General features: G+C 41.9%; 1 protein-coding gene across 1 annotated transcript in view; it reads left to right on the top strand.

The window, feature by feature from the left end:
* The window catches only part of adgra1b (adhesion G protein-coupled receptor A1b), a 168,714-nt gene that overhangs the window by 134,129 nt on the left and 19,925 nt on the right, over window positions 1-14,660 (top strand). Inside the window, exons 15-16 of the mRNA XM_085800555.1 lie at window positions 3,317-3,444; window positions 12,256-12,379. Coding sequence (XP_085656681.1) covers window positions 3,317-3,444; window positions 12,256-12,379 — 252 coding nt within the window. The remainder of the gene's footprint in view (window positions 1-3,316; window positions 3,445-12,255; window positions 12,380-14,660) is intronic.

The raw sequence follows: 14,660 nt of genomic DNA, 5'->3' as shown, positions 1-14,660 counted from the left end.
CAAAGTAAAGTAACACATCTGTGGGAGGCTCTGCAACAGCATTCTGAAGTTGCCTAAAGAAAGAAGCCACAGGTTTGTTCGGCTGCTGGATGAGTCAAACATTCTGATTACGTTCATGATTTAAGATTCATTTTTATCTTAGTTCTTATTTGTTATTTGATTTCAGAGACAAAGATATTTCACAGCGTACATTTCAGTAACAACTGGAAAACAGAAGTTTTCCAAAACTTCTGACATATCCAGCAACACTGGTATATCCAATGGACATACAGTATGGATCATCAATTCAATTGGCTAAAACAAGCAATTTACTGTGTGAAATTCATTTGCACGAATAACCTACAGAACAATATCACCTCACTCTGCAGTTCATGTCAGCTCTGTGGTCTGCTTTAGTGTTTTTCAACTTCATTTTTTACTTCTACAGCCACGGAGTGTTTTGATTCCATCTCATCACTCTCTCCAGGCTTGTTTCCAGCTGCAGCAAGCAGCTGTTCCCAGCAAGAATCTCAGATAACTCCTCCATACTTGCTCTGTTTAGCACCACAGTCAGCCGATGGCTGGTAAAAGTAGTTGATATCATTCTGTGTGAGTTTGTATTTTCTTTTAGTACCTGTGTTGGTTTCCTCTGGTTGCTCCAGTTTTCCCTCATAGTACAAAGGTTCGGTGAATGACCCTTTGCCAACAGCTGTGTACCTGCTACATCTGTCACATGTCCATTCTCACCTAGGTTTTACAGTGATGGAGGTGACAGATCTACCTCTCTGAAAAAAAGAAGCTTTGATTTCAGCCCATTTTTTCCATCACTGGCAGATGTCTATCAGCTGTATAAGCTAAATAAGCTAACATCAACTCCATTAACAGATTGGTTGGTTTTGGCAAAAAGCCTTTCCCAATACAAATACAAGAGACGCTTGTAAAACGATGTGAACATCTTACTTGGCTATGCTGACAGTTGCAGCTTGCATTACAGCAGACACACTATTTTATTCATGAATCACAGTTTTGCCTCACCACCTTCCCAAATTGTATTCTGAGTATTGCTCTTCCTCTAGTGCCCACTGTGATGTTAGGCAATCCAGATCCTGACAGACTTGATAAACTTTTCTTTATGATTATCATTTTCATGAGATGAGGTGTCAGACTGTGTGATTGTTTTACATGTGTATAGGCTACTGTATGTGTGTGTTAGATCTGTGAAGACTAGCAACCTGCATCTCACTCTGTGGTGAGCTAAAAAAAAAAAAAAAAGAAGTCTTGAGACCTAAAGGATGATTATGGCCAATAGTCCGTGTTTGATTGATGAATGGATGGATGGATATTTAAAGTTAAAGCAGAAGTAAGCGATCCGGTCATTTTGGCTAACTTCCTGTCAGCCGATGGAGTTAGCAGTCCCCGCCCTCGTCCCTACGTCACCACATTCACGCGCATCCCTTGGCTGCACACACAGAGAGGACCGCCCCTTTATGCCGTTCTCTCTCCTCATTGGACAAAGGTTGTAGGATACAAGGAAAGTTTTCTCCTCGGCTTACAGCAGAGCAGAGTGACTGACAGACCCGTGTTTCAGACCAAACACTCTATATAAGTGATTGCCGTCGGAAGATATAACTATTTAAGACTTATATTAACACAAACATTCCGCTTACTTCTAGCCTAGAAATCTAGACGCACCCTAGCAGCAGCAAATATATTTGCTCCGTAGGTGGGTCTAGAAACGAGCCATAGGAACTTTTTGAGTCTCGAACACCGTTTGTGTTCACCAATCACAGCGCTCTATCTGTTTAGAGAGTCGTTGGGCGGGCTTAACGCGATGACGACATACATTTTAATTGGCTTGTCAGGCAACGTCATCCTGCTCTTTGCTCTGATTAGTAGGGCTACCCTATTGCGTGCAGAGGCAGTTTGAAAGACAGCCTTCATCCCGCCCCCTGGATTGAGCCGAGGTCTACCGGTCATTGCCAGACTATACATTTTAATGATATAGTCTGGTTTGTCAGGCTAGATTACTTCTGCTTTAACAGTAAATAAAGATGTGGTTAGACAGCAAAGAAATGCTAACCAAATTTAAGAAGAGAGTCAAGCAATCTAAGGGAGGACCAAGTGATCTCTGGGAAATGGCACAACATGCTTACTTTAACCTCTAAAAATAAAGACCAGTGTCTCTACCACACACTCTGTTGCTCTACGTCTCCCCAAGTGTCCTGCTCCCAAAATGTTTCATTCCAGCTCACAGGCCACTACTTTACAACTGTGCTTATAAATGCTCAGCTGAAGGTCACGACCCCTCGCAGGCCCCCCCGACAGGCCCATCAGCCTTTGGATAAACACGGAGAGAGAGAGAATATCCCACTCGGCTACTCAGCGAGACAATGATGGAGTCAGACAGCGTGTATGCGGATCACTCTCACAGACACAAACTCACACTGAGCTGCCGGGGTTATGGAGATAAGGTGCGCTTTATTTAGCAGCGTCAACATGATGGAGGCGAAACCGTGACGTCACGGTGGGCTCTACACCTGCCTGTGGCGCAGGACGGGGGGAGGGGAGGGGAGGGGGGCGGGGTCAGTCAAGTGCACGAGAACCGATTTAACAATAGCTTGTTTTTATTCTCTCATCACGCAGGCCCACAGATACAGTGATAGAATAAAGTATTAAAAAGTTGTGTGTGCTCTGAGACTTTGAAGCTGTAGCTGTCACATCGTGAGCTGTGCGAGCAGGGAGAAGTGTTGGTGTTGCAGGCTCCATGTAGAATAAATTACAAAGCAAATCGACTGTGATGTTGATAAGGGCTTAATGAGCCTTTGTTAACAATGTGTCTTTTAGAGCCACTAAAAGCGACTTAACTTTGTTTGCTTTTCCTTTTTTTCCCCCTTTTTTTTGCTTGGCTCCTATCCATTTTTGTTTTGCCTTTTATTTTGGCAGACTAGGAGGCTTATGCTATTGTTGCATTCAGGCGCTCCGGCTAAGAGTGTCAGCTAAACGCCTGAAATGCAAAATGTAAATGCAAGAGGGGGGGGGGGGGGAGTATTCACTCGACAGAGTTGTTACTCTTTTATGCTGATTTGGACAGCGCTCTGACTCCAAGACATTTCCTTGACTTTCATTTGTATTTTGCTTGTATATGTCGTCGGGGCACTGTGCTCAGCCTGTGCATATGGAGAGCTCATCATCTTTGTCTTTGGGTGGATTGTTGGAAACACTGTCTCTGTGCAGCCGTAGCTCTTTTGCTCACTGATGATTTTTATGATTCTGTGTTGATGATGACTTGTCTGATGTCCGCTTCTCCTCTCTCCCTCTTTTTTTTTTCTTGCCTCAGGATCTGAAGAAGGTGCTGTCTTTCCCCCCTTACCCTGGGGAGTTTTTGCACCCGGTCGTGTATGCCTGCACGGCGGTCATGTTGCTCTGCCTCTTCGCCTCCATCATCACGTACATAGTGCACCACAGGTAAGAGGAAGCCACCGCCTCCATTCTGTTGAAGCTTCCGTTTGAACCTGTCGAGTCATCAATTCAAAATCCCAGCCTTGAACTTTGATTTCTGCATCTGGACGCTCGGGCAGACTCATGTAATCTCTTCATTTCTCACCTTTTCCACCTTGATGGTTTACAGTCTGTTTTTGACTCCTCTGTCACAGATCCTGGGCTGACTGTGATGTGAGTCAGATGCTTTAGGCTGGCGTAAAGCTCTGCAGCCTGTCTGACTAAGAGGATCCAAAGCACGCAGACAGATGCGTGTGTGTGTGTCTGTATTAGTGTGTGCGCGTGTGTGTGTTTCAGACAGTCAGAGCAGAAATATATGCTTCAAATGGATTTCTAAGGGGTACTTAGGCCACCTTTGTTCCTTTTATCCCATATGGAGATGAGGCCATTGAATGCACCATGTGGCTCTTGTGGTTTTGCACTGTGGCGTTTGTCTGCTCCGTTTAGGTTCATCATGCCGTGGATGCTGTTATTAAAGCAGGAGGGAGACTGAGTGGCGTATTATTTCAGCACGCCAGTTCATCATCTGTTGTTCTTGTAGCCCATCAGTCACTTTATCATGTCCATGGCATTAATGTGGTATTATTGTAATGGCTCTTCATCCATTCTAATATAAAGAAAAATAGGAAATGGTTTAAACGTCACATTTTCATTGAAATATTGAAGACAAAGTGATATTCTCTCAGACAGAAATCTTCGCTGCTATTGATGCTTTCTTGTCCTTAATGTGACTAAAGCACAGAATGTATGAAACCGTATGAGCAGCCTTTGCAGTTTTGCATCCATCTGTGACACCAGGGATGAAGACAGGGTGCGTCCCTCTGCAGTCAGACAGCGATGACAGCATCTGGAGCCTCAAACAGCAACGTCGCTTTCTGTCGTCTAGCCTTGCAGCACTGAAAACTGAGAGCTCAGATGCAGGCAGCGGCGGTTCCAAAATTGCAGGAGACTCCAGATTTTTGATTCAACTGAAATGTCAACACTTTCCAAACACCAGACACCTGGGGCGAGATGTTTGAATGATGTGCACGCACAAAGACCATCCATACGTGACACACATGACTTGGTATTTTAAAAACACAGCATGTGTCATGAGAATGCGCACACCTCACACATTCCTATGACCATGCGTACATGCGGATTTCAAAGTGATTCCACTTAGTTACAGTGAAGTGAAAATATAAATAATCTGATAAAATATAAATTTTAGCACAGAACCAGATAACCAACTTCACGGAGCTTCATTTATTATCATCATTATAAGTGATAAGTGTATATAAAGCGATAACAATTTTACAAATCATAAATCGAAGTAATTGTTTTGTGCTCAGTGTTTCCTTTATGTTTTATTCTGAGTCATTCTGTAAACTATTTTGTGCTATACAGTCCTGTCTTGAGCCTCTTTATGATGTCTCTAGTTCCGGTAAATTAAGTTCAGAGTCAACCAGAATTTCAGTAACTATACTAAAGTGATGTATGTTTTACTTCAGTTTCACATTAGGCGAAATCGTTGTTCTTGTCTTTTTTCTCTGTGTCTGATCGAGTCTTTGTTTTTTTCTGCAAACTGATTGTGTTAATCACATGTTTCTGGCTTTGTGTGTAAACATATTTTTTGAGGGATAAACGTTTAAAAATCTCCCTCTAGGCCATTTTTGAAACTTAGCTGAACTCAAAACTGAAACTAAAAATCTGTTCAAACAACCATGATTGACAGTTCAAAGACATATGAATTAGGAAGAGGATGAAGAAGAGTACATTTTCTAATTTAAAGGAAGGGTTGGAGATCCTGGAAAAAACGGTTCGAGCAGACCATATTTTGAAAATAGAAAATTCAAAAGTCCAAGCCCCTTTCCTCAGACTTCTCTCTGAATCCACGTCGCATGTCACTGTGCAGCATCACCAACTTTCCTCCAGCTTTTTCTCATGGCTCATTCACATGAAAGAAAACACCTAACATCATAATAAACCACCCAGCATCCAGCTTAGAGCTATGTTGCCACCTACCAGACTCCAGTGTGGTACATTGGGTCACTGTTGTTGTCTCTTCCGCGGCCGTAACTCGTTAAAGACTCTGATCGTGCACATGATTAGAGCATGAAGAGCGGTACTCGCAGAGGAGGGAGGGAGGGACAGAGACGGCAGTTTGATTGACACATCATGATCCAATTGACTTGAAAGTGGTTGTCATGATGATTGGATGCTGTTTTTACAGGATTGTCCATCCCACAGGACCAGGTGACTGACTTGTTTCATTTGTGTGAAAATGCATTAAATTAATTGGTTGCAATCGGAGTGTGAAGAGGATTTCAAACAATTTAGTAACAAATGCTCCAGAATAGGATATCTGCATTTATGAAGGTGTAGTGTTTTTTATTTAATCTTAAAGGGGGCATATTATGGAAATATCACTTTTTGAGGGCTCTTTAACATATATTCAGGTGTTTGTCTTGCCTTCTGGCCCCCAAAATGTGATAATTGACAAACAAATCAGTCCATGCTCCCTAGCTTGAAATCCACGTTTTACGAGCTGTTCCCTCAGTTGTCTTCCAGTGATGTAACTAGGTTTCGAATTTGCATAATACCACCCCTACCTGTGACCGGTAGAAGGGGCAGGGCAGGGCAGGGCAAACAGTGGTTAATTCGCATTTAAAGGGACAGGCACTGAAACCAGCCGTTCTGAACAGGGCTGTTTTGAGAGGATGAAAAGAGCTGTGATGTTTGATCCTTGGGGTATTTTGACCAAAGCATGTCACAGATATGTCTTTAAAACACCTGGGGACTACTTTAATTTGTGGAAAGGGGGCATAATATGTCTCCTTTAAGATAAATATTATAGGTAATAAATTGTAGTGGTTGTAAAGTAACACAGTTATGAGTATTGATTTATAGCTGACACACAGCAATATATGAAAGTGCTGTGTGAACAGGTGTTTTACTTCTCTGTCAAACGTATTTCACACCCAACAAACAGGATGTTCTGCGTTTTTGTGTAAGATCCTGCATCTTAAGATTGACGTCTTAACTTTGCCTTACAACCTTATTGCAATTTGTATTGAAAACACATTCATTATTACACATATAACAATGCAGTGACAGCCTCTTGGAGTTTTGCCAAATCTATTAATATTACTCTCAGAGCAGACATGATGAGTGTGTTTACATGCACATTATCATGCATGTTTTGCTATTTAGGAGCGGGTGTGTATAAGAACATCACATCATGGTTATTCATATCCCTATCTACATGATTGGGCCACTATTCAGCTGTCAGTGAGAAATGATCTGCATTGAGGCCACGTTTACATGGAAACCATCTGAACAGAAAACGCAAAAGTGGCGTTGCGTTCTTTCTCACTTTTTATTTTGGGTTTAGACAAGCGTTTTTGAGGCGGAAATCTGCATGCATACGGTGACGCAAAAGTCTGTGGAAATCAATGTTGTATGCACGCCAGGCGCACAACACACAACACCCCCAAGTGTGCACGCCTGTGTACAACCCAGAATTGTTTCCTCTTCTTCTTCTTCTTGATTTCCGGAAGGCTGTACGCCTTCACAGGTCATAGCAATCAGAGCAGACTTTTGTGTTTTCACCCTTTACACGGGGACGCAACGGCGGAGCGTTTTTAAGATTTCCACTCTGGAGAGTGGTTTCACTTTTTTTGCGTTTTTATGCCCCCAAAACGCCGTCACCGTCTAAACGAAAGGCACATCCGATTAAACATTTTGCCGTTTTCATCCGCGAGCGTTGTCGTGTAAACAGGGCCTAAGACACATGCTCCCCTCATTTTGCTCTTCAGCTCATCATACAACATTTACCTTGATAGTTTTTGTTTAACCAGCAGTTGAGTGGATGACACAAATCCAGATTTCTAAAATCCTGATTGTAACCAGGATACTTGTTCACTTGTAAACACACACATCACCAAGTACCGGTACTTTTCAGAGCAAAAATACATAAATTTCAGTCCAAGCTAGAGCGAGAACAAGCCTGTATTTCAGAGATGAAGCTGAGGCTTTTGTGGTGTCTGTCACTCACAGGGGAGGGTTCCAGGGTTTTTTCTTTTGCGCAGCGCTCACATTGATAAACTCCAGCACATCCTCCTCTTTCACACCTCCCTCTAGGCACTCCCCAGCTCTAAAACACATCTCTGTTTAGTAACACTTGAGCTATGTAGTATCACTCCAGATGACTGACAGTATCCAAGCCGTGAACTGTGTGTTAAATGTTCAGATTGCGAGGGAGGCTGTTCAAGGACAGGCACAGCAGATTAGCACACTTTTGAATTTGTTTCTTTTCTCACCTCAGCTCGCTAATGCACACACATGCATAAATGTATGCATACAGTATATTCTGTTGGTCCTTTCTCTGCCAGTAAGCCATGCCAAGATAGACTGTGATTATTGGTGCAGTGGTGATGCATGATGTATGAGCCAACTAAAGAACATAGTGGGTATCATGTCTTTGAAAACCAGAATCCTTTGAACCATCTTGGTGCAATTTGCGTCAAACGTTTTCTCAGAGTCATGACTCAGTCAAAGTGGGAAACACTGATGTCGTATACACACTGCAGCTCACTCTTTCCAATCATAGATGTTTAACCAGGATAAACATCCTCAAACCCACTTAGAATTCATATTAAAGGACAGACTTGGACTTGAGATTTCTTCACGCTTCATAAGCATGAATGACCTCTGAGATTGATGCAAGTGGATGTTGTGTGTACATTATGGTGATAGAGAATTGTTAGCACCTGAGAGAACATGATTTTTCAGAGTGCACACGGTTACATGTTCTCTTTAGATCAGAAAAGGTATGATGGGAGTCGTGCTGGGAAAATCTTGAATTATTCATGAGTTGACTTATTGGATTATTATTATTTATAACTCTTTTTTAAGTATATTTTGGGGCTTTTTTGCCTTTATTTGACAGTATAGTTGAGAGGCACAGAAAATGGGCAGGCAGAGAGAGGGGGAAAGGACCACCAATTCGGGATTCAAACCGGGGCAGACTGCAGTGAAGACTGTAGCCTCTGCATGGCCGCCTGCTCTACCCACTGTGCCACATAGCACCCCAACTCCAATATACAGTAATTTGTCGACTATTATTATTGTCATCGTTACTTTAAAAACTGAAGGACAGATGAATTGTGCCTGTCTCTCCTAATCTCTTGCTGTCTCTCTATCTATGGACACTGGATCACAATGACAATACACAATAGATGCTAATAGTATGTGATGTGTCTCTATCAGCAGACAGATTAGCTGCAGCACGTAAACCAGTTGTCTTTGTCAGGAGGTGGAGGCCAAAACAGAACTTAAAGGAATAGTTCAGTCATTATTGACTCACCCTCATGCTGATGAATACTCCGGAGTAGGTTTTTATTCCTCAAAGTGCATTTGCAGACCTGGGAGAGGGGTTCGTAGTCCAATGAAATCCTTATATGAGAGTCAATAGCGCCCAACACAAAAACGTCCACTGCAATCCAAGTGTCCTGAAGGGATATAGTCCAGAGTTTACTCGAAACTACGTCATTTAGGACATTTTTACAGCCTAAACAGTCCTGTATTGGATGTATCTCACGTTCACGTGATGAATCCCAAATCCCAAAAATTCAATAGGGAACTGTTAAAGGTGTACAGAAATGGCCGTTTGTCCCGTTTGTCGCGCCGAGTTGTCACGAGCTGCAACACGAGTTTACCCGAGTAAGGAAAATGAATTTGATTGGTCGTTATCGAGCGGGCGGGATATTCAAAGTTTGGGGCGAGCCCGAGCTCCGTGTGTGTGCGTGTCTCAGACGTTTGAATGACGGATTACGGATCCAATATCAGTGGCTAGTGAATCGTGTACAGGCTGACGTATAATCCGTGCGCCTGCATTATCCAATACGAAAAAAAAACTACACTAAAATACACACTTTCATCACGGATTTACTCAAAAATAGAATTTTGCACAAAGTTTGGCCTACATCGTCTGATAGATGAGTTATTACACTAATTTTATGACCCAGAGTGGGCTCAAATTCAATTTTCTTTTCTGTACACCTTTAAGGCTGTAAAAATGTCCTAAATGACGTAGTTTCGAGTAAACTCTGGACTATATCTTACAAACCCCCCTCTCAGGTCTCCAGATGCACTTTGAGGACTAAAACACTACTCCTGAGTATTCATCAGCATGAGGGTGAATCAATAATGATTTCATTTCATTTTTTGATGAACTATTCCTTTAAAGTATTGGACTTTCTGTCTGACTCAAAAATGAACAAGTGCAAGTAGGCACGCTACTAATATGTATGTCTCTCAAAAGCTGATAATGAGTCCTGTTCATAGCAGTGTGTAGATTTCTCTATAGTAACATGGTTTGGCACATTCATTAGACTCAATATCTTGTCAGTTTCACGAGATTTGCTGTACTGGTAAATCAATATTTTTATGTCATGTTGCTGATCAGTAACAGTCCAGTAACTTCAGTATAACTCCCTCTTCTCCATCATAATTATCACACAGCCACGTCCTCATGTAACAGAGCTGATACTGTACCTGTGATGCTACCTTGGGTTGATTGGGCTTCGAAGCGAGTCTGTCACCGGTGAAATTACTTGGCTAAAATTAACCATTGTATAATGTCCAATAATATGCAGCCCATAGCTTTATTGTCCCTTACAGTTGGCTCAGCAGCGGGTGCAGGGTGAGAGAGCAGATGCAGAGAGAGGACAGTTTTATTCCCCCTACCCTTTGCAAGATGGGGATATGGAGGGTTGCCAGGCTAATGTACTTGACCCAATGAAAGCCCAGAGCAGAGCCTATGAAAACCCCCTTCCAGGGAGGCCAGGAGCTGGCCTGATTTATGGCCTCTTTGCTGGATGGAGTTCAGTACCTGGACCGCAGCAGAGGCTTCAACAACAGCAGCTTTAACTCTCCCTCCCCTCACGCAGAGCAGTGAAGCCCAGCCCCAGACACGCCTCATAGCTCACTGCTGAGCCACTGCTTCATCTACAGTTGGCTCACGTGCAGCCGGGGCTCCGCTCCTCCATTTTGGGGAGTGGAGATTTCCTGCAAAGGGTTATATAATTTCAAATGGTGACAGTGACTATACAGATCTGACATAGGGAAGTAATTAAAAGAATGGATGGTCGGTTAATTCTCACAGTAAGACATCCATGTTGGTATTGTCTGACCTATTTATTCTACCTTCTAACAGCTGGATAGAAAGTGGTAATGTGGGTTAAGTGCCATGCCCAAGGCTGCATAACCCCCTGGCTGACACTATATTTCACAAAGTGCATAGAATTGCGTTATTTTACATTGTGCAAACTTCAATTGGTCCAGCCATGTGGAAGCAATCCCTTTTTATTTCAACATCAAAACCAGCAGTGACTCCTGGTTGTGTGCATACATCACTGCATGCACTGTATGTGTGAAAGTGTATAAAAGAGCTGTGTAGGAAGGCAGCACACTGAATAACTCACTGAGCTCTTACTGGAATCTGTGAATAGTTCTTTGCCTGAGGTCCATCATTCTGAAATAAAGATTACACAGTTTGTGGGAAGTGTTACCATTTTGTCAACTGAGGATTATTCTCTTTCCTTTTTCTTAAAACTGATTCTCTGGATTTTTTTTTTATCGTTTTCTTTCCCCTTAAGATTTGAAACAACTTTTATGTAACTATTATTCCTCTGTCAGCAAATGTTACTGAATGATCTTGTTGTTTTGTCGATTTCATAAAGAAGCATTGCGAGGAAATCATTTGTTTTTCATGCAGTAATAATACAAACAGAAACAAAATGAAAAAATGCATAAAATAGTAGTAGTTCTACTGATTTTGGGTGAAGAGCAGACATAGTAAGTACAAAAAATATAGGTCATGTTAAATTTTTGACTTTTTTTACTTTGAGTCTTTGAGCTGTTTCTTAAGAATCAAACAAGATACAGCGTGGTTCATTCAACTATTTTCTAAGTCTACAATATTTTATTCATTCAAGTAGTAATAACAGAATATTCTATTTAGTATGAATTTATATTGTAGCGTCTGATTGGTGTAACCCTGAATTTATGTGTCCCCGTTTTGTTCACGGTGTGATGTTCCACAGTGTCAGACAGTTAATCATTAGGAGTCAATGTTGTTAACGATTAGTGAATTTGTGTGCATGATGGTTCATAATGATGATGATCATAATGACTATGATGATGCCCAGTTTAAGCTCAATGAGTTGATGGTGAAAATCCTGTGTCACATACACATACAGTATGTTGTATCTCTGGTAATGCAATAGGCATAAACAATATTGTGCAATTTGATGCAGTAAAAATTAAAAAGAAAACAGCCCCCAACAGTTACTAATGTATTTTTAGATTAGTCCTAATTTGAGAAATGGTATGCCTTGCCTAAAAAGTCAGTCTGAGTTGGTTTAATTAGGTTTACTCAGCTTGAAAATATTGAATGTGAATCATTACCTCACTTTTTGAAGTTGAACCAAGGTTACAATTTTTTAGTGTGCTTTAAAATATTCTGTTAATCAGCACCTGCATTGGCGGTGGAGGATGTAATGGCTTGTTTGTACTACTCAGAGTCTATGAGCAGCATTTCCGGGCTCTTCTGTGGTTGTTAATTTATATGGTCGCAGCAAGGTAAAAGAAAAAAGGCCGCTTTATGCAGACCTTGTAAAAAAGACTGGCTTAAATCATAAGTGATGGGTAATATACCTTGAAAACTGAATATCAATGAGATCTTGCTTTATGGTATGTGCTTGCTAATTTTTGGTTCTCTGTCTTTTATGGCAGCGCAATCCGCATCAGTCGGAAGGGATGGCATATGCTCCTCAACTTCTGTTTCCACACGGCTCTGACCTTCGCTGTGTTTGCCGGCGGCATCAACCGAATCAAATACCCCATCATCTGTCAAGCAGTAAGTACATTCCCTTTTCATTCATCCCACTCAAAGCTTTTCAGAAAATTGATTATGAATGTCTATTCAGGTGATGGCAACCAGGCCACTGAGTGTAGTATGTGGATAGAGTACCTTCATGCTTCAGCTGCATGTATGGTCTGGTCACTCCTTTACTCAAGTGTTGGCACAATGAGCCCTGATGATTCAGGCTTTCTCATCATGAATGCATACACTCTGTCAGACTGTGCTCTGTTTTGTTGCCTAAGGTTAGTGGTGGCTGTTATGGCCCAAATTTTACATCACTTTATCTCATGGAAAGTGGCAGTAGATACATGTGTCTTGTCATTTCATCTTTTGTAAACAGTTCCCTGAAATTTTGACTTCTCGGTTAATGTATGCCAATTGACTAAATGGAAGTATCATGAATACAATGACTTTTTTTTAATTTATTTTTTTTATCATTTTTTCATGAGCACTTTTTTATTGAGAATAAAAAAAGTCTCTAGTCATTACACACATGTACAAGTTTAGTCTTGACAAAGGCTGGTGATGTTCTCTCAAAGAGTTGGTACCAGAACTGGGGGGACTGGTGAACTAGGTGGATAATCATGACATTTATTTTGTCCATAGGGCGAATACCCACTGGTCTCTCTATTCTATCAATATCTCAACATACAGTAGCACGTTGTTACAGGTCTTCATAGTTCCCAGTGGATCAATCACTTGATCGATCACCAAATTGGTTCATCCTCTGAATCATTTCACAGCTATAGAATGAATCACCTGACTGAACCATTATCAGGTCAAACTTTACTTCAAAAACTTAACACATGGAAAACTTCGACCTTTCCATCAGCCCCAGATGCACATTGTGTTTAATGGCTGATAAGTAAACATTAGCATGCTAATAAGCGAAACTAATGTGATAAACAATGGTAAACATGCATTAAATCAGCATGTCATAAGCATGTCATTATGAGCATGTTAGCATTCTGATACTAGCGTTTAGCCCAGTGCGGCCTGACAGAGCTATTAGGACAGATGTATTGGATTGGGGGGCTGTATTGTCTGCATGTTCATTCTGTTGCTCTCCATGTGACTGGAGATTAGCTTTACTTTTACTTCCACTAAGCCTCATCCCTCTTACTTAGATAAAGGCATCTCCATGGCTGCAGCTTGTCAAGTATCCTCCCCACTTTTTCAGCCAGTTTGTCCATAATGAGAAATTGTCAACATTTAGTCTAGAAGATATACTGTAACTAGATAAAGGAAAAGGGTTGAAGTCTCTCCGGATCACCATAATTGCTACTGACACACATTACAATCTACCACTGCCTATGATGATGGATACAGGGAAGCCAGCCCCATCATGTGATGCAAGGAGAGTGCTTTGTCGCTGCAGTTTTTTCTTCCCCCCTTCTCTTTGCAATCAGTGTGCGGTCACATGGGTGGTGCCTCCGTCTCTGCAGCCCACAGTTATGAATGAGAGACCGAGACACGTGGAGGGACATGGAGATTTGGGATGTCAGGATAGATTTGAAAGCAGGCACGGAAATGTTTCACTGCCTGCTAGTATCTGACTATTGTTAGGTTTTTATTCACAAAGAAAGGAGGATATGAAATTATACTGCATATATCAAATACAGGACTGATATAATATTCTAAAGGCGGTGGAAAAACAAAAAGAAATCACTCTGAAGGGAGCGATGGCACAGATGTTTAGGGAAGTTCAAATCTATATCCATATGGTAGAGAGAGAGAGTGAGAATGAAAAAATGACTTGTTTCTTCTTTCGCTTTTTCATATGATTTGAAAACCATATGGTCCTCGTGGCATCTCTTTCTCACTGATTGATAGCTGGAACTGTTCCTGTTGTGAGCAGGAAGCTTCAGCTGGAGCAGAGCATCCTCCGCTGTCAGCTGTCCTCAGCAGGGGTGGGCAGTTTGCTGTATACAGCCACCAAGAGATTGATATGCTATACATCCTCTATACTTTTCACACACAGTTTTTGGTTACCTTCACTCGCTCCATCTTTTTGTATGAGTGGGCATTGTGCGCTCCCTTTATTGCGAGCTGGAGCGTGTTTGGGACTCAGCTGCCTCTTCTGCTGTCACAGGCACTTTAGGTGGCCTGTTATTCCATAGTGTAAAGACTCCACCTCCACCAGGCTGAAATACAGAGCATCATATTTCATGCCAGCCGGCTTTGCCTGAGCTGCCTGGCAGGAGACTGGGTGACAGGGGAAGTCTGCGAGAAGTCACCGCTCGTGTCACAGCCGTCAAGTTCTGCACCACAACTG

This window comes from Trachurus japonicus, chromosome 15 (assembly GCF_045865225.1).
Source record: "Trachurus japonicus isolate A0001 chromosome 15, Traja_1.0".
In the NCBI taxonomy this organism is placed as follows: Eukaryota; Metazoa; Chordata; class Actinopteri; order Carangiformes; family Carangidae; genus Trachurus; species Trachurus japonicus.
This window is presented reverse-complemented; position numbering and strand designations above follow the sequence as displayed.